Raw genomic sequence first — 27,878 nt, 5'->3', positions numbered from 1 at the left:
AGGCTATGAAGGATCCAGGAGAGTTTCTAAGCAGGGAGCCTCCTGTAGAGTACTGCTGGCTTTGGGGCACACTAGGGAGGGTGGGAGGGGCTGGATCCTAGTCTGGCTAAAAGGCAGGGTGCAGTGAGTGTCCCCTGGCTGTGGCTGGGAGAGGCTGGACAGGGGAAGGTGATTCCTGGGGACACCCAGATCCTGACCCCAAGTGGAGAGAGTCAGCTGTCTCCCTCCCTCTTCCCTCCCCCCATTCTTCCCACAACTCGCACTGGATATGTTCACATCAAAGAGAAAAAATGGTCTCAGGGTTAGTTTTTCTCAAAACATATATTTACGTCTCTTCTTAGTACGCATCTCAGCACCTTGCTAGAACCTTGCAGGAATGTATGGTTCTCCCACCCAGCACCCCACGCCTTCCCCAGGGCTCCTCCTAGCCCTTGGTGACAAGGCCCTTCACAGCTTGCACAATGGCATCCTTGTCAATACCAAACATCTTCAGCAGCTCAGCTGGCTTCCCACTTCTTGGCACTTGGCTAACAGCCAGGCGGGTGACAGTGATTCCGGGTTCACCCACGACTGCAGCAGACACGGCCTCTCCTATGCCACCTGAAAAAGGAAAATCAGATGGGTTTCAGTCTGAGCCCAAGATGGCAACAGCTGCACATGCCCCCTCCCCTTGCCAGAGCAGACATCACTAATCCGTCATAGTACTCAATACTTACTCCAAGTCCAAATGTACACTTCAGTCTGGTTTTTCCTGAGACAGCTCAGGAGAGCCTCAAACTGACCACAGTCTAGGATGGCCTTGAGCTTTTGATTCTTTTAATTCGACCCCCAGAATGTTGGGTTTACAAGTATAAGCCCCCTGCCCAATTATGCAGTACTGGGAATGGAACCCAAGACTTCATGCACCCTAGGCAAGGACTCTACCAACTGAGCCCTACAGCCATTTTTGTTTGTAGTTCTGGCTGGTTGAGAACTCCTTACGTAAATCAAGGTGACCTTGAATTCACAAAGATTCACCCATCTTTGCTTCCTGAGTGCTGGGATTTAAAGGGACATTGACTGCCAGGACACTTAGCTTTACACAACTAAAAAAAAAAAAAAATCCAAACCTTTTTAAAAATGTGCCCATTGAGCATGGGGACCTTGGGGAGGGTTGAAGGGGGGAGGGGAGAGGCAGGGAGGGGAGCAGAGAAAAATGTAGAGCTCAATAAAAATCAATAAAAAAAAAAGAAAATTGAGGGGGCTGGAGAGATGGCTCAGTGGTTAAGAGCATTGCCTGCTCTTCCAAAGGTCATGAGTTCAATTCCCAGCAACCACATGGTGGCTCACAACCATCTGTAATGAGATTTAGTGCCCTCTTCTGGCCTGCAGACATACACACAGACAGAATATTGTATACATAATAAATAAATATTTTAAAAAAAAATTGAAAAAAAATGTGCCCATGGAACATCTTTTTTTTTTTTTAATTGGTCCCCTGGAAGAGGAGTTTTAGATGGTTGTGAACGGCTGTGTGGATGCTGGGATGGAACCAAGGTCCTCTGGCAGACTGCCGAATCTTTCCAGCTCCTTTAGTTTGTAAACTTTTCAGTGTGTGTGTGCACACACGGCAGAGGGCAGCTTGACCCCAAGTTGTGGACTTGACCTTGGAGTCTAAGCTCACATCTTCCCCGGAGACGCCTCTAAGAAACGTGGCAAGTGCCTGTAAGATCTGCTTTGAAATGACCAAAGAGGACCTTCTGTATGTAGCCAGAAAACACACAACCTTACGTCAGTACAGCTGGGACTTGGTCTCTTGTGAGGGCTTTGGCTTAGGGACCCAGCTAACTTACAGCTGCAGACTGGCTAAGCTCCATGAACCCTTGCCAGGGCTGAGAATGGCAAAGGCAGAGGAATTTAATGCATTGTCTACCCCTTGGCTCCCTGGCCCTGCCCCTTTCTTTAGCCTTTCCAACCCTGTCTGGTACAGTCCAATTACCTTCATAGTAGTGATCTTCCACAGTGAGGATCCTGCCTTTGGTGGCACGGGCAGAGTCAAGAATAAGCTTCCTGTCCAGGGGCTTGATGGTGAAGGGATCCAGCACACGGATACTGATCTTCTCTGTGAGGGAAGACCAGGACACAGCTAAGAGAAGAGCTACATGCCGCGCTATGCCTGTCGTGGAACTTCAGGGTTCTCTTATCCTGAGTAGGGTGTCTCGAAGATTGTCTGATAGCTACTGGCCTAGAAGAACTACTCTCTAGGGCCGTCTGTCCCCTTGTCCTCACTGTTGAGGCTTTGCTTACCAGTGCCCTCTGAGAGATCCTGGTCAGCTGTGTACCCTGTTGGCTGTCTAAGGACAGAGTAGTATGTGGGGGCCCTGATCCTCCTATGCCCGTGAAGATAAAGGGGGGCTTCAGATGTCTGCTCTATGGCAAAGGTTTACGGAGTGATGGGAAGAAGAGCTATAGCTAGTCACCCTCTCAAGAAAAGCTAGATGCTCACCATGATGCCCTGCCTGGGCGGGGCTGTCTTGACTCTCAGGCCTGGCATGCTACAGCCTCAGTCCTGTTTGCCCTCAAAGCGCACAGGCCACTCTGAAGTCACCAAACCGAACCACCTACCACCCTTCATTTCCTGATCACAGCTTGAGAAGTGACAAGACTGGTGATCCTATTGAGAGGTTAATGCCTGCCCTACGCTATCACTAGCTGACATTAATACTTATAATAATAGTACGAATGCAAAGTCACACCTAAGGCCTCAGGATAGTCCCAAAGGTTAAGGACCAGTTTACAGATGGGCAAACAGAGGCACAATGATGGTGAGTAATTTATTTAACTAGGGCTTGGTTGAGCCGCCATTCCAGTCCTATCGTCAGGCTCCAAGGCCTCTGATACGATACACTGGGACCATAGGTTCTAGAACTCAGCGTCTCGCTGGACATGGCAGAATGACTCAAAGGGTGGCTTCAGTGGTGGGCATCATTTAACTAGATGAGATTCTGTGACAGCGCTCAGTCTGGAGCCCGTCTGGGTCCCTTTCTCCTCACCTTTCTTCAGCAGCTCTGCAGCAGCCAAGGCCTCATGCAGAGTCACACCGGCCCCGATCACCGTCACCTGGTCATCTTTGCTCTTCAGAACCACCTGGGGGTGACAAGGGGAGAAGTAGGGTCTGTTAGTGGGAGCAGCAGCAGGGTTGGTGGCTCTCTGGGGTTCTCTCAGACCGAAGGGCACTGACCTTGGCTTGGCCGACCTGGAAATCCTCATTGTTACTGTAGATGATAGCATTTTCGGGGCGGCTGGTCCGGATGAAACAGATGCCCTGAGATTGGAACAGATAAACTGAGAAATACAGGATAGCACTTAGGCCTGTGCTATGATAGAGGGGGGAGTTTTCTAGAGGGCCACTAGGTACAAGCCTCCAGCCACCAAGCAATGATAAGCTACAATCACCGTGTCCCAGCTGCTACAGCCAGGAGCTGGAGCTTGGTCTCTGTGGCTGGACCTCTAAACACATGAGAGACAGCCTCGGCTTAGCTAATCTCAGACTGCAAGCAAGAAGGGGGACTCTCCTGACCTCTCAGTAGGGCTACTCCCCAGAATGCCTCAGTAGGGGCGGACCCTGATCTCAGGAGAGAAATGGAAAACCCCATGCTAGTCTCTGTCAGGCAGCTCTTGATCTGAACCCTGAGGCTCTATTTGCTCTGTTCCTCAGCTCAAAGAGGAACAGAGCATCAGCAGCTGTCAAACCGGCAGGTGTTGACCATCTGGCCATCACCGCCATGAAGCACCGAGAGCGGTGTTCTTCCTGTACTTGTTTCTTTAAGTTCTACAAACACCAGGGACAAGGTCAGGAAATGCCTCCCTGGGCACCCAATGACCGAATCTGTGCTTGCCCACCCCCTTCAGTCTCTCTACGGAAGAACTAGTTTCAAAAAGAACGGCCACATAACTAACCTTCGTATTGGCTGCTAGCTCCACTGCCTTCTCTGTCGCCACTCCGTCGCTTGGGTAAAAGACAGTTGACATGGGGACCGACCGGAACATGGCCAGGTCTTCCAGGGCCATCTGGGAGGGCCCATCTTCTCCTGGGGTATCGAAGAGAAGATGCTTGGCACCCCGGTCCCAACCCCTCACACCCCTGATCTCAGGCAAGGAAGGCACTGGGTGTAGCATCCGGCCTCAGCTCACCAATGGACACGCCACAGTGGGAACCACAGAGGTTGATGTTGCTCTCAGAAATGGCCGCCATGCGAATCTGGTCGAAGGCCCGCGTGAAGAAGGCCGCGAAAGTGCTGCAGAAGGGCACTGTCCTGTCGCGTGTGGCACAGCCCACAGCAATGCTCACCTGAGGACAGGAAGGGCAGGTCAGCCCTGAAGAGCAGGGAGCCCAGAGCCCTCCCTAGGCCACACGTGGGAGGTAGAAGAGCCTGCGATCCTAGCATGCTAACTCACATGAGACTTCAGTATGCCTACAATCTGTTAATAATCACCGCAAAACTTGTCAAAATCATCTTCCTTCAATGCATAATATAGTCAACAAGTGTTATATAATAGGGCAGAACAGGCTCTTCTCCTGAGATTGTTACTACATTTGCTTGGCTAATTTCCTTTTCTTCTTTAATAGTGAGTTAAGAATTTCAATGTGTTTATTATCTGTATAATAGAAATAGCTATGATAACTATGTTTTTTTTTTAAAGGGTTCTATAGACCAGCAGGTCCCTTTACCACCATACCTGTCCTACATACAAGACCCTCCATGTGTAACTGTCTCTTGGGAATAATCACCCCCAAAGTGGCTATTCAAGATTAAAGGTCAATGTGGCTCCTAGTCGCTGCTGTGGTTTCTCTGAGCTGGCCCATAGCTGGCAGTTGGCATTGCCAATATGGCTGCCCCAGGGAGGAAGAGGACCCACCCGCATCATGGTGGTTTGCAGCTGAGGCTGGCTGTACCCCTCGGCCTATTCCAGCACCTACCATGTTTTGCTCAGCAATGTAGCACTCAATGAAACGGTCTGGGTGCTCTTTTTTGAAAATCTCTGAGAAGGTGGAATTTTTGGTGTCCCCGTCCAGGGCAACGATGCGGTCACTGGCGTGACCCAGCTTGGCGAGAGCCTGTCCGTAGGCCTTCCGGGTGGCTATCTGTGGGGAGGAACGAAGGCTCTGAGTACCACCGAGGTGTGTGTAGGGCTGAGGCTGGGCACAGCAGCAGCTCATGATTTAATCCCAGCACTGGGGAGGCGAAGGCAAGAGTATGTTGAATTTAAGGCCAAGTTTGGGCTACACACAGTGAAACTTGGCGTCAAGAAACTAAAGACAACAACACATAAAGGGAGACAGAACAAAAAAGCCCAGTGAGACCTGGAAATGGCCAAAACACAAGACCAAAAAGGCCTGGGTACCAGAAGGCTGCAGGCTCCATGAAGGGCTTTACTCGGCAAAGCACAGACTAACACAGCTCTGCCTAGCTTCTACCAGACCACAAAGGAGCCCTGAAGTCTGCAGCCTTTTCAACTAGAAGCTTACTGTGTGACCAAGGGTAAGTCCCTTGCCCTCTCTGAGCCCCTGCAGGTACCTAACTCCCCCATCAGGAGCAGACAGGAGCCTGAGCTTCCCCCTTTGCCACTGACTCATTCCTTCCGCAGACCTCTGGAGGCAACTTGGCTTAGAGATCAGGAAACTAAAAAACCAGCCCCATCCCAGTTCTTTCCATTTCACAAAAGAGCCAACGAGGTACCTTGTCCCCCACTTTATAGCTGGGTGGGGTGGGCATGCGGATGTTGGCAATGTCCACTGAAGGGGCATCCTCCTGAGGGGGCGTGGCCAGGATCTTCTTTTTACTCTGGACCTGGCTGTAAATCTCCTGGATAATCTGATCAGCCATGTTTTTGGGGAGGGGCTTCCCATGCCATGACTCCTTGTCTTCGATCCCTGTGGGTACAACCGGAGAAGTGAGAATGTCGTCAGGCAGGAATATCCACAGAGGAAAATTCTGGGGATGGTGGTGTCACAGGAAAGGACAACGGGACATCATTAGGGACAGAAAAGGAGGGCCACAGAAGAGGAGGGACTATGCTTGCTTCATTCTCAAGCAGGGAATCATCATCTACAGCCTGGTGAAGGAAAGCCTCTCCCCAATGCACTACTTCCTTGGGGGAGAATTCAGGTCTTTCCAGAAGCTCCTGGGCTGTACAATTCCAGGCTACGCTGCAACCCAGGGCAGATGGCTGGAGCCGGGAGAAACACTCCATTAAATGACACCGTACACTAAGGTCGGGTGGAGGGGCTGTCTCACTACAAAACGTCTGCCTGTCTACATGGCTCAGTCGAGACCAGCCACTTTAGGAAAATGACCAAGAGCAGGCATTTCTCCAGGCACATCCCCTCTGTGGGGATGAGGAACACAGACAGACCTGAGATCCCACGGCCCTTGAAGGTCTTGGCGATGATGGCTGTCGGCTGGTGCTTAGCCTGGCCAAAGGCCTTACACAGCTCCTCCACGCTGTGTCCATCCACGATGATGGCATGCCAACTGGGGAGAGGTGGCACAGGGTAAGGGGCAGCCAGATGCCAGAGTACCCACAAAAGCCCTCAGGAAAAGATATGGCCCAGCATCTGGGAGCTTGCCTGCATGCTACCCCATAGCTGACTCCAGCTGGAAAGTCTAAGACACCACTGCTTCCAGTCTGGACTTCCTTCCTTTCCCCACATTATTCTGCCTCCTTTGGTCACTTTTAATTTCCCTCCTTTCAAATAATTCAATGCTTAGGTCATGCACCGTCCTCTCGTCCCGATCCGCTCATTTCCTACTAAGAGATGTTTTGGAGACAACGTACTGAGTTTGGAATGCACCTGTTATTAGATTAATAAAATGTTTGGCTCAGTGTCCACCCAATTCCTCCACAGATGCTGCAAACTTTGAAACACTCAACCGTGTTCTCTAACCTCTGTCAAGGAGCTGGGACATCTTTGTGAACCTGAATACCGTTGGGGACTGAACCCAGAGCCGCGTGCATGCTAGGTGAGAGCTATGCCCTCACCACCACCTTTTTGGTTATTAATAAAGATGGCAGTAGACAGAAGATGTAGCTCAGTGGTATTAGTGCTTGCCAAACATATGAGGTCCTGATTCCATCCTTCAGTAACACATGTGTGCGCGCGTGCGCACACACACACACACACACACACACACACACACACAGACATACACGGTAATTTGTCCAAGGTCATAATGCAAGTTGTATGAGGACACAAGGAATTACAGATACAGACCCCAGGGGGTATTGCCAGGTTTATACTCAAGTTTCCAGACTGGTACAGTCTTGGGGAAACACCGTATAGGCACCTTGTGGCTGTGTCCTTATCTGCCCAACAGAAAGAATATTCCTAACCCACATCTTCCCCCTTTGTGTTTTTTTTTTTTTTTAAGACACGGTTTCTCTGTAGCTTTGAAGCTTGTCCTGGAACTAGCTCTGTAGACTAGGCTGGCCTCGAACCTCGAACTCACAGAGATCCACCTGCCTCTGCCTCCTGAGTGCTGGGATTAAAGGCATGCACCACCACCACCGGCCTATCTTCCCCCTTTGTAAGGCCAAGACAACCTCGACAGGTGTCCTCATCGACAACCACACAATTCACTGCAAAGGGAAGCCATGAACGACCCACCCAAGGCTCTCAAGCCCCACATTTCCCCAGCCCAGCTTGCTTCCCAGCCAGCCGTCCTCCATAGCCTCCTCAGCCATATGGCACCTTAGAGTCCCCAACCTCTTGTCTTTAGGGCTGAGGAGAAATGCTGAGGCTGGAAGCCCTGAGGCTGGCACTGACCTTCCCTGTTTCACAACACTGGATTCTGAACTCATTGTCCCTGAAGGTTGAAGTGGGAAGTTGAGAAAATCTGATACTATTTCAGTAGCGAGGAAGCTTGCTCCTACCTTCCAGGATGCTGGGGTTGGACTAGCCAACTCATGTTCGCTTTGCTACATGTCCCTCAGCCTCATGGCCTGAGCCTATGTGCACCTGTGGACTCTTCCCCCGTAAACAGACTAGCATCTAGGTGATGAGCTATGCAACCACGTAAATAAGCTTGCTTTAAAAGAGTCCTTCTAGGGCCACAGCCTCACACATACCCAAAGGCCTCACAGCGCTTCTGGTAGATGTCCACCTGGTGCTGCAGTGGGGCTGGGTCACTCTGGCCCAGACGGTTGACGTCAAAAATGGCAACGAGGTTGTCCAGCTTGTAAATCCCGGCAAAGGCCATGGCCTCCCAGACAGAGCCCTCGGACACTTCCCCGTCTCCCAGCAGGCAATAGACGCGGTAGCTGTGGACAAAAGGTGGAGAATGAGACCCTCAATACCACCCTCCCAAGAAACCTACTAGACAGACAGAGGCACAGCCAGACGCACAGATGGCTAATGTAGAGCAGGCAGCAGGGACACAGCTAGGTCAATAGCGTCACTAGGACCCTAATGCCTAGCCCACTCTCCACAAGTAAGCCGCCAGGAGCCACAGGACTAGCTGCTCAGATGATGAGGATCTGGGCAATAAGAATCAGAGTTGGGGCTGTTGGGGAAAGAGTTACAAGGTTGAATAGGCTGGAGAGCAAGTCAACAGCCTGCCCCCCAACGCCCCCACCACCCCAGAGTAGGATAGATGGGACCTTGGAAACCAGGCTTGGGGGAAGAGAATAGGCACAGCTGCTCAGCATAGAGTCCAGGTGCCTCATGGGCAGGCTCTCTTGTCCTTGTCCTTTCTCCAGTGGAGCTTTCTGCCCTCAACACAGACAAATGTGGGCATCTCAAAGCCGGGTGTGAAGGTAAGAGCATGAAGTCAGGCTACATTACTAATATCTGTTGGTCCCCTGGGAGGGTGGGGTGAAGCAGAGTGAGGCCAGAGGCAGGGGACTGGCTCAGAGACCCCCTAGCCTAGAGAGGTGAGGCTGCGGAGGTGACATAGCCAGGAGTAACTGCCTTCCTCCATCATGGGTCTGCTCATGGTTGGTGCTGGACCCTGAGCTGAGTGACCTCCCTGAGATGAATTCCCCAAATCCACAGAGGACAGGAAAACATTCAGATCTGCCAAAGGACTTGTGTCTGAAGGTTACGTATCTGTGTCCTGGACTGTCCAGCTTGCTATATAGGAAAACACATGGGTGGGGGGGTGGGATACCCTACACCTTGCCCCACGTTCGGCTGTGTGGTTCTGCCTGGCCAGGCTCACAGAGGATATATACCCCTTAGCTGCTCATGACAGCAGTTTGAATCCTCAGAGTGACTGCAGGCCAAGAGCCAGGCAGCTAGAGCTGTCAGCATGACTCAGCACTTCCTCAGCCAATAGGCCAGAGAACTTTCTGCATGCTTCCCTGCCCGGGATTTTTCTTGTGAGCCATCTACTGGGTGGGCTCACTGGTACCCTGACCCAAAGGGCCCACATTTCAGACACCATGCTTTTCTGGACTGTGATTTTCCTTAGGTCATCTTCCCTCTTCCTAAGGTGACCAGGGGCCCAAACACCCCAAAGGAGCTCTCCAAAAGGACCTCTATGATAGGAGCCAGAGAGGCAAGAATGTGGGGATCCTGACCTCCAGAAAGAGTTTCTAAGGAGGCTGAATGGCTGTGTCCCATGCCCAACCACTTCCACAAAGTCAGACTGGGGCCAAGCAGGGTCACAGCATAGTCTTATACTTCAAGATTGGAAACAGAGACAAGGCTGGCCCCATAGGGTCAAAAGACTAAAGAGAGGAGGATATCCTAAAGTCCTGAGATGCTGGGAATCAATGAGGGGACCTAGCTGGAGATGCCAGACCTGTCCAATGCTAGGGACTGGTGCTATACTGTGATCCACTTGAGTACCCGTCTCAGTACGGCTCTCCAGAGGCTGTAAACTAAGAAGGCACCCAGTCACTGACAGAACTGTCAATATCAGACTTACTCTGTACATCAGAGTTAAAAAAAAATCCAAAGATTTTGGGGTTGGGGGAGTAACTCAGCGGAGGAGTGCTAACTCATTAGACAAGGCCTTCGCTTGCCCTGCAAAAAACCAAAGAAGTGAGACATGCTTAAAACCACAAAGACTTAGGCCAGTCAAGAACCGGTTAGCTTCAGGTAGAGGTGCCTGCCTAATGCATGTGATTTGCTGTTTTGTAGCTAAGGCAGGGTCTCGCAATGTAGACTTAGAGAGATCCGCATGCTCTGCCTCCTGAATGCAGGGATGAAAGGCTCACACTGCCCAGCATGCCAGCCTAATGTTGGTAGATCCTATTTACTCTTTAGATCACAGAAATAAAAGCTCTACAGTGACAAACAAGGGCCAGGGACTGCAAAGGTGAAGTCATAAAGGTCAGGTCAATGCTCACAGAAACCATCTTGCACGTCCAACAAGACGAGCTAACTGGTCTATGGTATGCCCACAGGACAGGGCATTGTAGACACCAAAGCAGCTCTTGCTAGTTTAACCCCAAGGAAATGCCTAGGATAGACTGTTAGCATGTTTTAGGGCTCAGCGGGTGCTAAACCTGACCAACTAAGTTCAGTTCCCCACGTCCCTGATTGTCCTCAAGTTATCCACTGACCTCCATGGGCATAGGCATTCGCCTCCTCACTGCTCTAGACAAATGGAGACGGGGGATGTCTAGCATTTTAAAAAGCAGAATGTGAACTTACATTAGGACTACAAATTTGTAAATCCTTTTATGAAGACTTAATGTGGAATATATTCTTAGATTTAAATTAGGGAAAGGAAAGGGAGCCAGACTTGGAGATGTGTGCTTATAATTCCAGCCACTTATGAAAGAAATCAAGGCTGGATGATCATAAATTCAAGGTTAACCACAGCAATTAGGACTATAAATCAACAATAAAATGGAGAGCTAATCCTTTTTTTGTTATTACTGCTCTGTAACTTCGTGCTAAACAGGCAGGGTCCAGATGTAATTCTACTGCAGCTGTTATCTTTCAGGAGACCTCAATTTTACATTATTGTCTTCCACTTAATATCGCTCTAGGTTGTAGTTAGTGCTACTAAATTTAGTGTATTTTATTCTGGTAAACAAGTATTTTAGCTACGCAAATAAGAGCATGCAGACTGTTAGGCGTTTGTCTAAAATACCAGAATTTTGAAAGCCCTGGAACACTGACTGATTGTCCCTGAATCTCAAAGGGCAACATACCAGGAATTTGAAAACTGAAAAACTTGGTTTTTTGTTTGTTTGTTTGCTTAACTGTATCACTGTTGGTGAATAAATACACTTCAAAACAAAACAGAACAAAAACTTTCAAGAGACTGCAGGGAGAGAGTGCCAGCAACCTCTTTGTCTCCACCAGCATGCCACCTCTGAGTGCCTGGCTGGGGCTGATAATCTCCGGGTGCCCTGGCCCTTCACCTCCACACCCCCACCCCCTACACAGTACTGGCTGAGGCCCCAGGCCTCAGCTAACCCTGGCTCTAAGCCAGCACAGCCTCTGAGAACCCACTACAGTCCTTCTCCCTATCCTGGAGGGGTATACATGTTCTATTATGTCGAGGTCAGACAACACTCCTTCCCAGGGAATTACTTCAAGCAACTGTAGGAATAATTAACTCACCCCTCTGGCTCTAGGCCAGATAACAGGTTCTTAAGCAAAGCTTATTCTGTATACTTTACCTGGGAATGAGTCATTACTGGGCGTAGCTATGCTCTCCCTAAAGCTCGGCCAGGAACTACAAGGCAGACTGTGCTGTGGGTGACCCTGGTCTGAGGGGTAGGGTCCTGGAAGGGCTGGGGCTCTCCTAGAGAGCTGATCCAGACAGCCCCCCCCCAAGAACTTCCCACGAACAGGTGCTTCCCAGTGTGTGGGCAAAGCAGTCAGGCTTCCTGCAGCCACCTGCCCCCAGAGGGACCTGGCCGTGCCCTCTCTTCTGCAGGGTTGACTTACTGGGAAGTGGGGTGTTCCTGGCTATAGACCAGTCCCCTCCAGCCCTCCGAGGAAGCTCCTTGCCCACAGGGCACCTGGGACACTCAGAGTCAGACCAGAGGCTCTAGGTAAGAAGTGCTCTCCCCAGTGACACCTCACACCCTCTCCTCAGTGGGGCTTCTAGTGAAACCTGGCACTCAGCCTTGTTCCCACATGGCGGGCTGAGGAACTGTTTGGACCAGTGGTTATTCCTAGCAGCTTGTTCACTTCCTTGATGCAACCTGTCCACAGCAGACCAAGTGGCTGAAATCTGTCCCGAGGGCACTGGAGTTCTATAAACCACCTGGTCCAGAACAGCTAACCCAACAACCAGGCCGTACCCACCCACCAGTCTCTTCACCAGCTGATGGGAGGTGACAAGAACCCGGGAACCTTCCAGAATAGCACAGGCCAAGCTTCCTGGTGCCAGTCAGACATGGGGGTAGGAAGGCAGGCTTCTCTGACACTTCCAGGATCCAGGCACTAGACTGAGGGCATGTGGCGGCACCATGTATTCAGGGTACGAACCTGGCCTCACAGCCAGACTCTGGAAGGGTCTCTTACATCTAATTTGATATCATCTGAAAAGGGTGTTGACCAATGCTGTGGAATAACCCTTCTGTATGCTGTGAATATATGTTGCTCTTATTGGTTAATAATAAAAGCTTTGTCCTATAGCAAGGCAGAATACTGCTAGGTGGGAAATCCATGCAGAGCTGCAGGGAGAAGGATGGAGTCTCTCCCTGACTCCTGACATGAGCCAGTCACCCAAGAAGCAAGATGCCAGCAGACCAGTAAATCTACGGTCATGTGGCAAAACACAGATTAATAGAAATAGATAATTTAAATGTAAAAGCTAGTTAGTAATAAGCCTGAACTATAGGACAAACATCCTGTAAATCTCTGAGTGATTATTTAGAAGTGGCTGTGAAACAGGACAGGACAGAGCAACCACTGTTTGCAGACCACGTCACCATCTTCAGGACTTCGAGGGCAGAAGGGGGCACAGGTTTATTTTACTTAGCCCCAGTTAGGCAAGAAGAGAAGCCAGGGGCAATGTAGGAGGGGTTAGGCCTAGACCACTGAGGAACCTCCCTCAAAATTATCAAGGGAAGGAGTAGGGAGTGTGAGTTACCTGGCTTTGTCGAAGTATTTGCCTGTGTATGCCATTCCACAAGCAGCTCCCAGGCCCTGGCCCAGGGAACCAGTGGCTACATCGGTGAAGGTTTGTTTCTGTCAAAAGAGAGATCCACAGTTATTCAAGGGGCCAGGAAAGAGCCGTTTGCTTCCAACTCACCCCCTAAGACCCTGGTTTCTCTGGCCACGGCAGCCAGGGCAACACTTCCACCCTGAACCAGTGAACCGCTCCCCTGCAGAAGGCCCTTCTGGAGACTGAGTTCTTATTCAGACAGCAAAGTCACCATGGGAGTGGATTCAATTCCAAGCCCTGCCCTCCAGTGAACTGTGTGACCTCAGGCTGGGAATTAAACCACTCTGAGCCTCATCACCTCATCTGTAAATACAGCTCAACACACAAAGTGACCAGAGATGGGGAACAGAGATTATACATAGAGAGGTTTCAGCACTAGCAATACCTACACCACAGCGTGCCTGTGATATGCCAGCATGTGCTGGGACCAACCTGGCACTGAGGTACCACAAGTACTCTGCCATCACCTCCTCTACCTCTTTCCTCTCCGTTTGTGCATAGGAAAGGGGAAGATGAGCAGGGACCAAAGAGGCCCCCCGTTGGGTGACTTACCGGGACAGGATGCCCATCCAAGTCGGAGCTGATCTTCCTCAGGTTCAGCAGCTCTGCCTCGGGCAGGAAGCCAGCTTCAGCCCAGACTGCGTAGAGGATGGGCGCTGCATGGCCCTGTGAGGACACGAACAAGGAGGAGGTCAAAGGCACAGCTGCAGGGGCCGTTCCCACCTTACGTGCGGCTCCTGGGCCTGGCTGAGCTGGCCAGCCGGGATATCCATTTCAGAGGAGGAAGCCAGTGAAGGCCACTTCTCCCCTTTCATCCCTCTCCAGACTCTTGGTTTTCAGCCCAAAGTTCCCACAGTCCAAAATCGGGAGGCACCATGACAGGTGCAGGGGGCACAGCTGTGCAGCTGGACAAGTCCAAAACCCCAGCAGGCAGCCGCCACCCTAATCCCTGTTTCTGGCATGGGACATACTTGGACAGACTTCTAAGCCCCACAGCCTGCCCCAGGAAACCAGAGGCTGCTGAGCCAGGCCAGAGGACAGGTGGATTTGGGGTAATTGTGGATTTTTACTAGAAGAGGAAACACAGGGTGTCCACACACCCAAACTGCAGTAGACCGTCACGTACAAGGAGAGCACACTTTGGCCCTCAGAATGCTGGCACAACACAGAGGGACTCAGGCAGAAGGAGACACAGGAGCTCCAGACCTGGATTCGAGTACTGCCTGTCAGCATCAAAACTGAGCACACACCCCACAGAAGCGCAGGTTCCACGGTAGCCTACCCCTCTTTGTTAGTCTCTCTGATGTGCCGGGCTACTGAAGAGTAACCCATTAATTCTGGGCATTGGTTCCTTGCCTCAAGTTCAATTTATCAGATCAGCACAAGGCATGATGGGGGGAGCAGGACACAAGCAGGCAGGGAAGGAAAGATGGGCTGGGGCTGAGCTACCACGCACCATTCCAGGGTCCTCACAGGGCCCAGCCATAGGGAGGTGTGGCTGGCAGCAGGGCTCTTACCTTGGAGAGCACAAAGCGATCATTGTGAGGGTTTCGGGGATCCAGGGCCTTGTAGCGCATGGTATGGAAAAACAGGACAGCCATGATCTCAGCGGCGCTGCAGCATGACGTGGGATGGCTGTGGCCGAGGAGAGAAGACAGACATGAGCATCCTGGCCTCAGACCCTGACCTACAACATCTGCTCTGGCATGCGTCAGGGGCCTGGGGATGCCTGCTCCAAGGAGACTCATATAGGCTTGGCTCATTAGAGCCACGGGCTCCCACTCCTTAGAAACAAAGTACAGGTTTCAAGGAGGCTACTGTTGGTGACTTAGGATCTAGAGTGGCCAGTGGGTACCAGAGGCTGCCACACTTTCCCAAAAGTACCCAGTATGGAGGGTGGAGCTTAGTACCTACGTAGGTGTTCCTAGAGGGAATCTAACGACTTAGCTGAGAGATGGTACCTACACCACTGATCAAGGAGCCACATCCCAGAGACTGCCCAGAATCCACCTGCTTATAAGGAGCGTTCTGCCCACTCCAGGGTCCATTGGAGTCTTGGGCAGAGGGGTAAGGGAAGGTTTGCAAACCTGAAACATTGGACTTTAGTTTTCTTGTTGTTTTCTGAATGGACACTTTGAAAGCTGGCATTGAGAAATGCGTAACACGCAAGCTTGTCTTCCACAAAAGGCTATCCTTGTAAAAATAAAAACCCCTTCTGCCTGTGGATAAGAGCCGAGGTGGCTGGCAAAGCAAGGACCCGCCCTTCCAGTTCTGGAGTGGTAGGGTCTCTAGTTTAGAATCTTATTTTGATAGCCTAATGGTTTTAGAAAGCACAGGGATCATATCCTAGAGGCCAGGTTAGCTCGACCCTTACAGGATCACTTCGTTGACCTGTTCCCTACCCCAGAAGTCCTGGCCAGCTGCAGAATCAGCCTAGCCATACTCCATTGAGTCACACAGCCTCCCCCCATGCAGCCACGCTCAGCCCTAATGCTATTGTTCGAGATGCTTCACACTGAAACATAACATGCCAATATCAAGCCCAAGGGCACATGCAACCCTGGGTGGGAACACACCAGCAGCCTCCTCCCGTCTTGGGGTCCCCATCAGGTTAGGGGTAAATCGCTCCCAGCATAGACAGGTTAGTAGAGGAATCCAGAACTGTCCATGCCGGTTTAGTTCCCACATCCCCAACACACAGTAGCCTCATACTTAACCATCTCTATGAACTCCTGGTCAGGGGGGAAAGACACTACACCTGGAAAGAGGGAGGGGAGGACATGTAAACTCTTGCCTGTCTCCCAGGAACCCTAATCCCTTGTTCCCGGCACCAACTTCAGCTGAGAACACCCAGGCCAACTGCCCTTCCTGCCCTTTGAGTACAGTCCCCTTCCCAAGATGACTCAGCAGTTAAAAGAATTCACACTGCTCTCCCATAAGAGCCAAGTTCTGATCCAGCACCCACATGAGAAACTGCCTGTAGCCAACCCCAGCTCCAGAGGTTCTGACACCTTTCAGCCTCCACAGGCACCTACACTCGCCTGCGCATACCCATATACACACACCTAAAAATAAATCTTTTTTAAAAAAATAAATGCAATAAAAATTTAAGGGGGGATGGGAAATGTCATGGCTTGTTATGAGGAAGCCCCAGTGTGGAAGGAAGGCCCCAAACAAGAAAGACAGAGGCAAGGACTCTTGGTACTGGCCCCAGGGTGACACTCTGGCATGGCCATAACTAAGGACCTCCCGAGGAATTACCCGGCAGAGTTGTGACTGCCTGCAGAGGAATGCCCAAGCTCACACAGCAGACAGGGAGGAAGGCGAGGAATTTACAAGAGATGCCCCAAGTTGATAAGTGGAACAAACCATTGATTCAAGCTTTCCTTGCTCAGCCCTGGAAGAGGATATCTAGGACGCATCTGGTCCTGGCCGGCTGCTGCTGAAGCCCCACTAAGAAAACCCTGCAAAAGGAGCCTGGTCCTCCCTGCATCACCCACAGCAATGCACTTCTGAGCAGGGAATATGGGCTACAAGCCGTAGGTATGACTTAGTTGGCTTAGTTCCTCAAGGCTCAGTTTCTTTATGAATGTGGATGCTGTGAAGGGGCTTGGGGGACCCAGAGAGAGCTAACACAAAGGTGATCACTGCCACTAGTGGATAAAGGCACAAGGTGCCAAACCTCTCAGGGTCTCCAACTGCTCCCCCACAGGTCAGGACTCTGCTTCACTGTCACTCCAGGCAAGAGAGAAGAAATGAGCCAAACATTGAGAGAGGATGGCCACTTTTAAGCCCAAATTTCTAGAACATCTGTGGGGTCAGAAGCACAGGGAGCTGAGGCTTCAGGACTGAACTCTCCTCGCAGTCCAGCCTTCCTGAATCAGATGCCTGTGGGTGCCATGCAGAATATACCTGAAGATGCGGGCTGAGCAGAAGTGGGGAGGGGCGGAGGTATTCTGTGCCCCACAGGAGCTACAAGTAGACTTGGTTGCTTGTTAAAAACTGCTGTCATGGCCCAAGAGGGCATTTAAAATATTGACCAGTTCAGTTTACCCAGAAAGTGTGCAATGTTTCCCTGACCCCCCGCCACACACACACACACACACACACTTCCTTGGTCCCCTCTCCAGGAGGGCTTCTACCTCTATAACATTCATTCCTGCTCGTGGGCTTCCCTACAGGAAAAGTCAAAGATCTCCCAAGGAGCCTCAAGGTTTCTCAATGAATGAACAAACCAGAGGGGCTAAGCACTCACCATGGCCTTACCACAGCCTCCAATGCTTAAAATCTACAAAGGAAAAGACCTGGACACCCAAGGGAGTACAGGAAACAAGTGGAGTGGGCTTAAAGAGAGCAGAAGAAAGATGCGTGTGTGATGTGCTCAGCTGCACACGCGTGTGCATAGGTGCATGAAGGAGCCAGGGTATGGCCTTGGTGGTCTTTCCACATTGGCAGATTCTCTGTGTAAAAGCCCACCTGTCTCTCTGCCTCCCATGTGCTGGGGCCCTTGGTTAATTTGGCCTGGGATTCACCAATTAAGCTAGACCGGATGGCCACTGAGCCCCACAGACCCAGCAAGCCCATGTATAGGAATATACAGAAGAATGGAAACATATGTTCCATGTGCACCCCGAGGAACAAACAAGACTGTTCCCACATTAAATAGCAAGGAACGACCTGGAACCAAGCCCTGCATGCATCAACAGAACAGATTAATGTAGTAGAGTGGAATATATCCAGCAGTGGCCACGAATGACCTACCATTTCCAGACCTCACATCTGCGTCACCTCACAAACGGCATGAGGCAGAACAGAGCATAATTGTTTGTGAATACATACAAATATAATTTATGCACACTATAAAACAACAGAATAAAGGGGCATTCAGGGTGCTTTTCTGGGAGAATGGGAGATAAGGAAAAGACAAAGAGGTTGCCTCCCTCCATTGCTTCCCATTTTAGTTTTTGAGACAGGGTCTCTCATTGAACCTGTCTAGACAGACTGATAGTCAGTCCCTGGGGCACTCCACCCTGAGCTGGGGTCACAGGGGTACTGCCAGACTCGGTATGCACATAGCCCCTCCCCTTTTATTTTGTTAGCGCACACCTATGATCTCAGCACTTGGGAGGTAGACTGTGTCCCATGAGTTCAAGGCTATCTTGCTGTCTAAAGTGAGTTCCAGGCCAGCCAGGGATATATAGCAAGACCTTGTTTCGAAATAAATTCAAGGCATCGATGGAAGTCCCTCGAACAGTGAGCTGACTCTCGCCCAAAACGAACCTGATCCTGGACCTCAGACCATCCCTTCAGATCTTTGTCTCACCTCTTCCAAACCAGCTCGATCAATAGCTCTACTGACATCAAAGATCAGCTCTGATGTGCTTCTCATTTGGGGGCTGAGGCTGTCAGGGTCTTCAGAAGTCAAGCGAATGTTCAGAAACCCAGTGCCTGCCACCAGCAGAGGGAGGGCAGAGACAAGAAAATGTGACATTCAGGGGAGTAAGGGTAAAAAGAAATGAAGCATGAGAAGTCATGCCACCACGTGGACAAAGATATTACACCACGTGAAAGAAGCCAGACCCAAAAGACCTCATTCTGTCCAATTCCATTATGATAAAATACCCAGAAGAATTAAATTTTCAGAGACAGGAAAGCAGACTCAGTGTGGGGAGAGAGAAAATGGCAGATGCAGAAGAAAAGCCTTTGTGAGGAATGTCCTAAAAGTGATAAATTCACTAAAATTACCATAATTATATATGTGTGTATGTATGTATATATATTATATATATGTAATATATATATTATATAATCTCGGCTGGATAGTGGTGATGCACGCCTTTAATTCCAGCACTGGGGAGCTCAGTAGGTAAATCTGAGTTCAAGGCCAGCCTGGTCTACAGAGCGAGGTCCAGGACAGGCAGAGCTACATAGAGAAACCCTGTCTCGATAAGCAAACGAACCAAAAACCAAAAACGACAAAAATCTCAGAATTAGCTGCGAATACAATTCAGTGGTAGAACACTTGCCTGGCTCCGGGTTCACTCTCTAACGCCACAAAAACAAAATGCGTCAGAAGCCCACATTTCAAAGCTTTCACTCCGCATACTGCACGTCCTCGGAGCAGTTACTGATCTGTCAGTGGAAGGACAGCGTGCTCAGGAGTCTACACTTCCAGACAAGCCGCACAGTCTTTGTCCACCGCACCATGGATGCAATCAACTTTTGAGCAAGAGGCCCCAGTGTGAGTTCTGCTCCACCTCACCTCTAGATACAACAGCACTCCACCTAAACCCCCAGCTCTGTCCAGGTCCCTGGTCTCAGGGATGTCGTGGACACCAGGAAAAGAGAACTGCTCCCGATTCTATGGATCCAGGCTCTGCAGACAATAGGCCAAGTCTAGGAGCCAGTTTGCATTAACAGGAAGTCCCCAGCAGAGCCTAATCTAGTGCACATACCTTGTTCTCAGCTTTAAGGAATCCTGGCCGTTAGCGCTGCTGACTCAGAGCTTGCTCAGGCAAAGAGCCCAGTAGCTCAAGGGCTGCCAGGTGTCTTCACCCTGAGTTGAGAAAGGCTGCTGCTGCTGCTGGGGCAATCCCAACCACTTTGCTCTTGCCTCACTTTAAGTCGGGCAGGGGCAGGAGTCACACAGGGGGACTAGCGTCTTGAGAAGGCCCTCTGCACATGTCCCCAGAATGCCTCTGAATGCCAGAGCTGGGGAACAGGGAAATAGACCCAACCACTTGAGCAGGGGGAGGGACCCCAGAGCCTGCTCACTCTGAACCCTCAGTCTCACTCCTGAGGGACCTGATTTGAAAGCCATGGTTTGGATGCTGTTATGTGTTACATGTTGGAGGTTTGAACCTGGGTGTAGAGGTGCTATAGAACATTGGAAGGTCAATGGGGAACTGGGGGTATGCTCTCTGACTTCCTGTTTGGCTGGGTCTCTTCCTCTCATACATATTCCCACCATGGGCCTCACCTGGACAAGCTACTTGAACTTTCTCCATCTAAAACTACAAGTTTAAACAACAACAACAAACCAAAAAACCCAACAACCTTTTCTTTGGGCTGGAAAGCAGACTCAGGGGTTCTAAGTAGTTGTTGCTCTTGCCAGGGACCTAGGTTCAATTCCTAGCACCCACATGGTGGCTTCACAACCATCCATAACTCTTGTTCCAGGGGATCCAATGCCTCTTCTGACTTTCATAGATATGTATGTGTGCTACAGGCAAAACATTCACATAAAATCAAGAAATCTAAAAAAACAAATCAAGGCCGGGTGCTGGTGGCATATGCCTTTAATGCCAGCACTTGGGAGGCAAAGGCAGGCAGATTCCTGTAAATTTGTGGTCAGCCTGGTCTACAGAGCTAGTTCTAGAACAGGCTCCAAAGCTACACAGAGAAACCCTGTCTCAAAAAATACAAAGCCACCCCCCCCAAAAAAACGAAAAAACTAAAATAAACAAATGAAAACTTTTCTTCATAAAGTTAGACTGCCCTATTATCTTGTTATAGTAATGAAAATGAGACTATCTATGATCTCATCATTTAAAGATGGAGAAACGGAGACTCAGAGAAAGGTAGGATCTTTCTGACAAGGACATCACTGTTCAGAACAGAGATGGAGAAGACCTATCTCCTCAAGCTCACAAGCCAGGTCTGAGCCTACCTTATCCTCCCAGGTACTCGCCCCAAAGCTGTGGGTCAGAAACTCTAAGGGACTAGCTGAAAGCACAGACCACTTCCCCTTTAAATCAGGCCCGACGGTGGTGCATTGGTTTGGCTAACACAGCCTAACCCTGCAAGGTGAGGGCTGAGAACTTTTACCACTAGCCTCAGCAACCTGGCCACTTCTGGCAAGGCCACCGGAATTTCCTTTAGTTAAAGCTTGGATGAGTTGGACCCTTGCCACACAGCTGCCTCTGCACGTGGCAGATGACCCCAGAGAGTCCCGCCACAAAGGCCTCTGTGGATGGCTCCCCACACAGAAACCAGTGTGGGACTGACTTTCTGGGACCTCGTGGGGTCTTACTGCAGCCAAGGCTGATGATAGGATACTGTCCACTTAGGACTTGCCATCCTGAAATCAGCAGCCTGGATTCTAACTGGTAGGATATCCGACCTCAATGGGCAGCCAATGAAAGCTGGACCAAAGTGTTTTTTTCTCTGCCAGATTCCAAATTATCTTAGAAAATGGGACACATTGATTGGGTGGTTAGTTTAGTTGGCTGCAACTGACTGGGTCAGAACTTCAGTACCGAGCCTGCCTTCACTTGGTGTCTTTACTTGCTGGACCCCATTCACTTGCAGTGAGTCTCCAAATAAGCATTCAGGAGCCCCAAACACAGTCACATCTCAAGCCTTCCTGGAAAATTTTCTGTACACACATACACTCTTTGCACACATATTTCAAAATCATTCTTGTGACAGAGCTTGAGAAGCAGTGTCACTTCCTTCTGAAAAACATTTCTCCAAGCAGTACGTTTCTGCACCTAAAATAAATCCCAACATGCAAACACAGGCATTGTGTTTTACATACCCACCTCTTCCATTGTGCACAGGGATACTTTCAGAGTTCAGTGAACTCCTAAGGCTACAATGTAAACGTCAGTGTAACTCTGTAGCGGCTTGCAACCTTTCCCCGCTATTTTCGGAAGTAAGCCCCCTTACAACTGAAAAAGTTACTTAATTTCTCTCCAAGGGGTACCTTTCCCCAGCCCCTTGATTCATTCTCCAGCCTGATACAGCCACGAACCCAAGAGGACTTTGAGAGGCCAGCTCCACACCAGGCAGTACTAAATGGCCACCGATTACCAATTTGTGCAGATATCTTAACACACTGCTTTTCAACGTCTTCACCTGTAAACTGATTATCAGAAAGGAATCAAGGATGCTGTGTCATTCCAGGAATTCCCACTTAGCTGTCCCCTAATCTTGTCAAGGTCTGTGTGCTTATCCAGCTTTGTAAAATGCGCCCCTGCGTAGGGACCAGTTAGTTAATGCTCCGCCTCTCTGTCTCGACTTCAAAACCTGAAGGGAATCGTAGGGCCCAGTAGAGAACAAGCAATATAGGACATGAAGAGCAACTCTGTGCTAAGCTAAGAAGACTGTGTGAAAGGAAGTCAGGTCTCTACTTGGGCAGGGAACACCCTATACCACAGGCAACGATCTAAATCAAAGAGAGATAACAGGTCCAAAGTATGTTGGGGAAGTACGGTGGGCAAAGGGCTCTCAGTTCAAACCTGAGAACACTCCGTCTCAAAAGCACGAGTAGGAAAAGTAGGAACCCACGCTAAAAGGCCAGATAGCTTAACTCCTTTAATAATATGTCCTGTATGGAACTGGCCAGAATCCAGATTTCTGGTTTGTTCCAAGTTCACAGCGTGGTTGGGCTCCTGAACACTCCCAACACGGCCCCCCAAACCATTTCACAAAGCCCACACCTCCGTTTCAGCGGTTTCACAGCGGGCCCGAAGAAGATCTCAGAATTTCTTGAAATCACCCACTGTGGAAACACCGTTATCCCAGAACTTCCCTTTCTGTGTGGGCCTCGCTCCTCCATTCTACAAGCTTTGCAAACCTCCTGCCTTGGGTCTGTTCTTGCCTCTATTCTTTCCTCCCAAGCCCAGGGTGTAGCGGACACGAGTCACCTCCCCGCCCCCACCCTGAAGTCCTCAGCAGCGCCGGGATCCAAAGCAGGACCCCAACTCACAAAAGGCAGGAGTAGGAATAAGTGTCGAGGAGGGGAGCGTGGTTAAAGATTCGGAGATGAGTGGGCCCGGAGTTTCCTGCAAAATGGTGGACTCTCCACACAATTTTCCGCTTACACTGCAAGGGCTCAAATGCCAAAGTCTCGCTGTGACCTTGAACAATTGCTATAAACCCGAAGCCTCAGTTTCCCCATCTGCAAGTCAGTGGAACCAACAGGTTGGTGGAGAGGGCTAGGGCCCACACGTGCGCCAGGTTCTCCCGCCAGCAGACATGGTGGCCACCGGGTACAGCCGCGGAACTCGGAGGCGCGCTCGGGTGGAGCGGGAGACGGGGAACCGGGGCCGGCGGGAGGCGCTCGCGAGGCCCACGCGGCCGGCCCCGGTGGCGGAAGGCTCCGCCATCTGACCGCGCCCCCGCCGCCGCCCTCATGGCGACTTCGTGCTGCACGACACGGAGCCGGTGAGACCGCGGGACCCGGCTCCCCGCCCCGCCAGAACCGCGCGCTCACCCCGAGCCTGCCGCGGTGGTGGCCTGGATAGAGCTGATGCGCAGGCGATTGGCCGTGTCCTTCAGGGCCTGCAGCTTCTGCTGATCCGGCTTGTGGTAACCTTCCATGGCGCGGTCGGGCGAGGACGAGGACACTGAGGCTAGAGACGCAGAGCCAGCGGCGGCTCAAGGGACGACAAGCAGCGGCCGAGGCCCGGTGCTGCGGGCGGGCGCATTAAGAATCCTTAGGACCCACCCAAGAGGGCGGGGCGGGGGCGGGGCGGGGCGCCGGATCACCCCAGGCCGACGAGTGGCCTCCGGTCCCGCCCCTCGCTTTCTGGACACTAGCTGCCTGGCCTGGGGTGTCTGTCTGGGCACATGCTCTGTTGGCATTAACCACGTACTGTAACAGTACCAACAAAGTAACTTCACCACTATTCCTGGTTCTAAGCGTAGCTCAGAGTTCGCCGGCTGACTTGGGTGGGGTTGAGAAGAGAGATTTTCGTTGCACTTCACTAAGGAAACGGCTGAGACTTGGCAAGATCGTTTAAAGTCACAGGGCTGGTGGGTAGCGGGTCTGCTGCAACAGAGTATCCCAGCCCCTAAAAGTCCGGGAGCTTTAGGGGCCTGTACAGGGCATGAGAATCGATACACAGTACCAGTCACGGTAATATTGCGAAATTACTAGAGTAGGCTGGTCTCAGACTACGAGGGCCTATGGAGAGATTACTGGGTTTGCCTCTAGGTCTGTAGGCTCAGGAGCACCACTGTTCTTACCAGAATGGGAGGAATGAGGCTCCCTAGTGTGGAGGTAACAGAAAGCATTACCATCCCAGTCTCTCTGGATCCATGACGCACTCTCAGGTCAGTACTGTTTCCGGAGGAGGAAGCTGCAAGCCTGTGAACCGGTGCTGGACAGAGGCAAAAGCACCTGTACAGCCTCTGCCCAGGTCCTCTCTGCGTCCTTCACAGCGCTCAAATTCACAGTCGTGAGACAATGGGCGCTGTGCTAGGGAGCGCCCATCCCCCAGTGCTCCCTGTCAGGCCTGTTTCCCAGGTGTCCCAATCAGACTGAGTGTGGTGTGTGATATAGCTCCTGGCTTCTGCTGGCCCTGCCCAAAGAGGCTGACCCTCCCCCTAGCTGTCTACTGGACCTGGGACTGGAGCGATGTGGCCTCAGAGTGTTCCACCGTCGAGAGCCTGGGAAAGTGCCACTCTATCCTCAGGCTGCTAACTGGTCAAGGAGGCAAACTTCGAGAACCCTTTGGGCCTTTCAACCCTGTGACCCTGAGGGCAGTGATTCCTGGCCCAGCCCTCCTTTTCTACACCTCTCCGATGGCACAATGCTGACTTCATCATCTTCTTCGCAGTGAAAAGTTATCACCATCTGTTTGGGAATGGTAAAATAAGCTAGCGAGGTATATGTTTTTATTTCTGAGTGTTCATTTCTGTATATCTGAAGGCCTTTTAAAAAGATTATAAAGTAGTTACCTTTCTCCCTTCCCTTTCCTCCCTCCAAACCCTTCCCTACACCTCTCCTTGCTTTCTTTCAACCCTGCTCAAAGATCTGCGGGCAACTAAAGAATCCCGAGAGCGGGAGAAGTAGTCTTCCCCAGGAAAGAGCACACCCGTTGGTTACCATAACCCTGAAAACACATATCCAAGTGACATTCTACAGACCAATTAGGTTATATTTAGGAATACCTATCCCTACCTGTATGTGAAAACAATTAAAGAAAAAGATGCTAATTTCTATATCCACTCTAGTGAAAATGTCCCTACCTCCACTCTGGGAATCTAGGACCTTGGCTATCATTAGCGTCTAAGATCTTGTTTCATCCTGGGTTTCCATATTAACTGGGTTCAGGTCATCCTGGATTTCAGCCATATTTCAGTTCTTTTGTCTTCCCCAGGGTCAGCTTTGGATTCAGAATACTGGGCTGGCTGGAGGTTTTACGATGTTGGGTTTGGGTCTTTATTCAGAGACGTCATAAATCACATGGTACTTGGGAGCAAGACTTGGATTCCACCTGGCTTCCAGCTCTCTTCTTGTTCCCCTGCTCCCCTTACATTTGAGATCTGTTGAGTCTCCTATTCGTATTCTTTGTGGTTGCCAGAGAAAACCATTGCTTCCTTAGTGGTCTCCCTCCACTGTTGGCATATACACCCCTAGCCTCCCTCCCATTATCTTGTGTTTTATTTTTATTTTTTTGGCACTCATGCCCATCCATTTTAGCACAAGCCTTGCCTGCCTTGTGTCTTAGTTAGGTTTCTTTTTTTTTAAGATTTTATTTATTTATTATGTATACAGTATTCTGTCTGAAGGTATGACTTCAGGCCAGAAGAGGGCACCAGATCTCATTGCAGATGGTTGTGAGCCACCATGTGGTTGCTGGGAATTGAACTCAGGACCTTTGGAAGAGCAGGCAGTGCTCTTAACCACTGAGCCATCTCTCCAACCCCTTAGTTAGGGTTTCTATTACTGTGAGGAGACACCGTGACCACAGCAACTCTTACAAAAGAAAACATTTAATTAGGGCTGGCTTACAGCTCAGAGGTTTAGTCCATTTATTGTCATGGTGGAACATGGTGGCATACAGGCAGACATGGTGCTGGAGAAGGAGCTGAGATCCTACATTTTGATCCACAGGCAACAGGAAGTAAACTGTTTTCCACACTGGGCATAGCTTGAGCATAGGAGACCTCAAAGCCCACCCACAGTGACACACTTCCTCCAACAAGGCCATACCGACTCCAAGAAAGCCACACCTCCTAATAGTGCCACTCCTTATGGGGACCATTGTTTTTTTCAAATATCATACCTCGCTTTAAGGACATTAAGCTTCCAGATGAAGAGATGGGTCAGTTGTTAGAAGTACTTGATGCATTTTCAGGAGACCCAAGCATGAAGACCTAGATTTACCCTGGTGTGGCATCATGTGACTTTGAAATCTGAGCACTGGGAGGCAGAGACAGCTGGACCCTTGCTGCTCACTGGCCAGCTAGTCCAGCTAGCCTACTTAGCAAGCTCCAGGTTAATGATAATATCTAAAAATAAAAAAGACTAAAATTAGCAGGACATCCCAGGAGAAAAGAAACCTGAGGCTGTTCTCTGGCCTTTGTACACATGTGTACACATGTGTATGTGCACACGTATGCACAGAAACACATATACAGCATGAAACTCAGTTGCGCATGCTGGTGTACAGTTTAATCCAGCATCGGGAAAACTGAGCCAGGAGGACTGAGGCAGCCTGGGCTACATAAGGAGATGTCTCAAAAACAAAAGCCTGCTAAACTCACTCCCACCTAGAGTTTGTCCCTGCTGTACCCTGAGCTAGTAAAGCTCTTCTCTTGGTGTTTCTCATTGCCAGGATTTGAAGCAGGACTGCCTTTCTAGCTTCTCTCTCTCTCTCTCTCTCTCTCTCTCTCTCTCTCTCTCTCTCTTTCACACACACACACACTCACACACACAAACACTTTCTAGACAGGGTCTCACTATACGTAGCCTCGTTTGGCCAATAACTCACTCAGGCTGGCCTCAAATTCACAGAGATTCACTTACCTCTGCCTCCCCTCCAGAGTGCTGGGATTAAAGGCGTGCGCCACCAAAATATCCCGTGTCAGTGCCAGTGGACTAGAGGAGGAGGCTCTAGCCTCTGACTCTACCCTTGTGGACTCCAGTGACCTCTTGTACATTGTAGGGGCTCAATAAATGCAGTGAAAAGAAAGCATTGCTATCCAGTGTCTGAGATAATACAGCCAGCAAGGGTCAGAGCTGCACCCAAAGAGAGGCCATCAGGAGCTGTCGCTGGAGGGAATCTGGTCCACCAGCTCATGCCCTTCCTTCTAACCTGTCCACCTTGAGATACAAAGGTGCTCTGTTGAAAGGCAGGAAGTGGCACAGATGTCCTGCCATCGGCATCAGGTGACAGCAAAGGTCGTGGCAACCGAGAGCAGAGTCACACACTGAAACCAGCCAGGGACCCACACAGGACCTCCAGCAAAGGGTAGGCACCCTCTGTGCTCATAATCTAATCCCGCCCCCATCTGACTCCAGGACATCCATGATCACCAGAATGTACTGGGAGGCTACTAGGGGTGCTGAGCGGGCAGCATGCACCCTGGTATTGTGATTGGGATGGTTGCAGGAGACATCACTTGACAATGATGAGGGATCAGAAAGGTCAGAGTTCACCTCAGCAGGAAACGCCAGCACTGTTCAGCTAGGCTGTGCAGGGCAGCTAGCGTTGTCCTTGGAGCAGGCTGGAGGAAGCCCAGGTGTGACGTTGTCTGACACACACACTCTCACATGCTCTTTCGCATACACACACCTTCTTCTTTCTCAAAATGCTGGCTCGCATGCCCTCCCCGTCACTCTCTACCCTCACAGTCTTCCACATAGACCCTGGCAGGACACACAACCCACTAGCCAGCTGCAGCTCTTGGCCCTGATGCTCTCTGATGCCTCCACTGCTGGCTTCCTCTCCTGTGGGCCCATGTTGTGCTCGTCCCTGGATAGAGCTTGTAGCATCTCTATAGCATCACCCTGGCCGCCTA

At 50.6% G+C, this 27,878-nt stretch overlaps 1 protein-coding gene across 1 annotated transcript; it reads right to left on the bottom strand.

Annotated features, from left to right (window-relative positions):
* Positions 1-302: 302 nt before the first annotated feature.
* Positions 303-23,576, bottom strand: Tkt (transketolase). The gene is made up of 14 exons (XM_075988932.1): positions 23,341-23,576; positions 14,639-14,756; positions 13,674-13,787; positions 13,047-13,144; positions 8,110-8,301; positions 6,397-6,515; positions 5,721-5,914; positions 4,961-5,125; positions 4,174-4,330; positions 3,940-4,070; positions 3,221-3,304; positions 3,033-3,126; positions 1,979-2,101; positions 303-600 (listed from the first exon to the last, which is right to left on the bottom strand). Exons 1-14 carry the CDS (start codon positions 23,445-23,447, stop codon positions 425-427), a joined length of 1,872 nt encoding a protein of 623 aa, XP_075845047.1. The 5' UTR covers positions 23,448-23,576; the 3' UTR covers positions 303-424.
* Positions 23,577-27,878: the final 4,302 nt, after the last annotated feature.

The sequence above is a fragment of the Microtus pennsylvanicus genome, chromosome 10, assembly GCF_037038515.1.
Source record: "Microtus pennsylvanicus isolate mMicPen1 chromosome 10, mMicPen1.hap1, whole genome shotgun sequence".
In the NCBI taxonomy this organism is placed as follows: domain Eukaryota; kingdom Metazoa; phylum Chordata; class Mammalia; order Rodentia; family Cricetidae; genus Microtus; species Microtus pennsylvanicus.
This window is presented reverse-complemented; position numbering and strand designations above follow the sequence as displayed.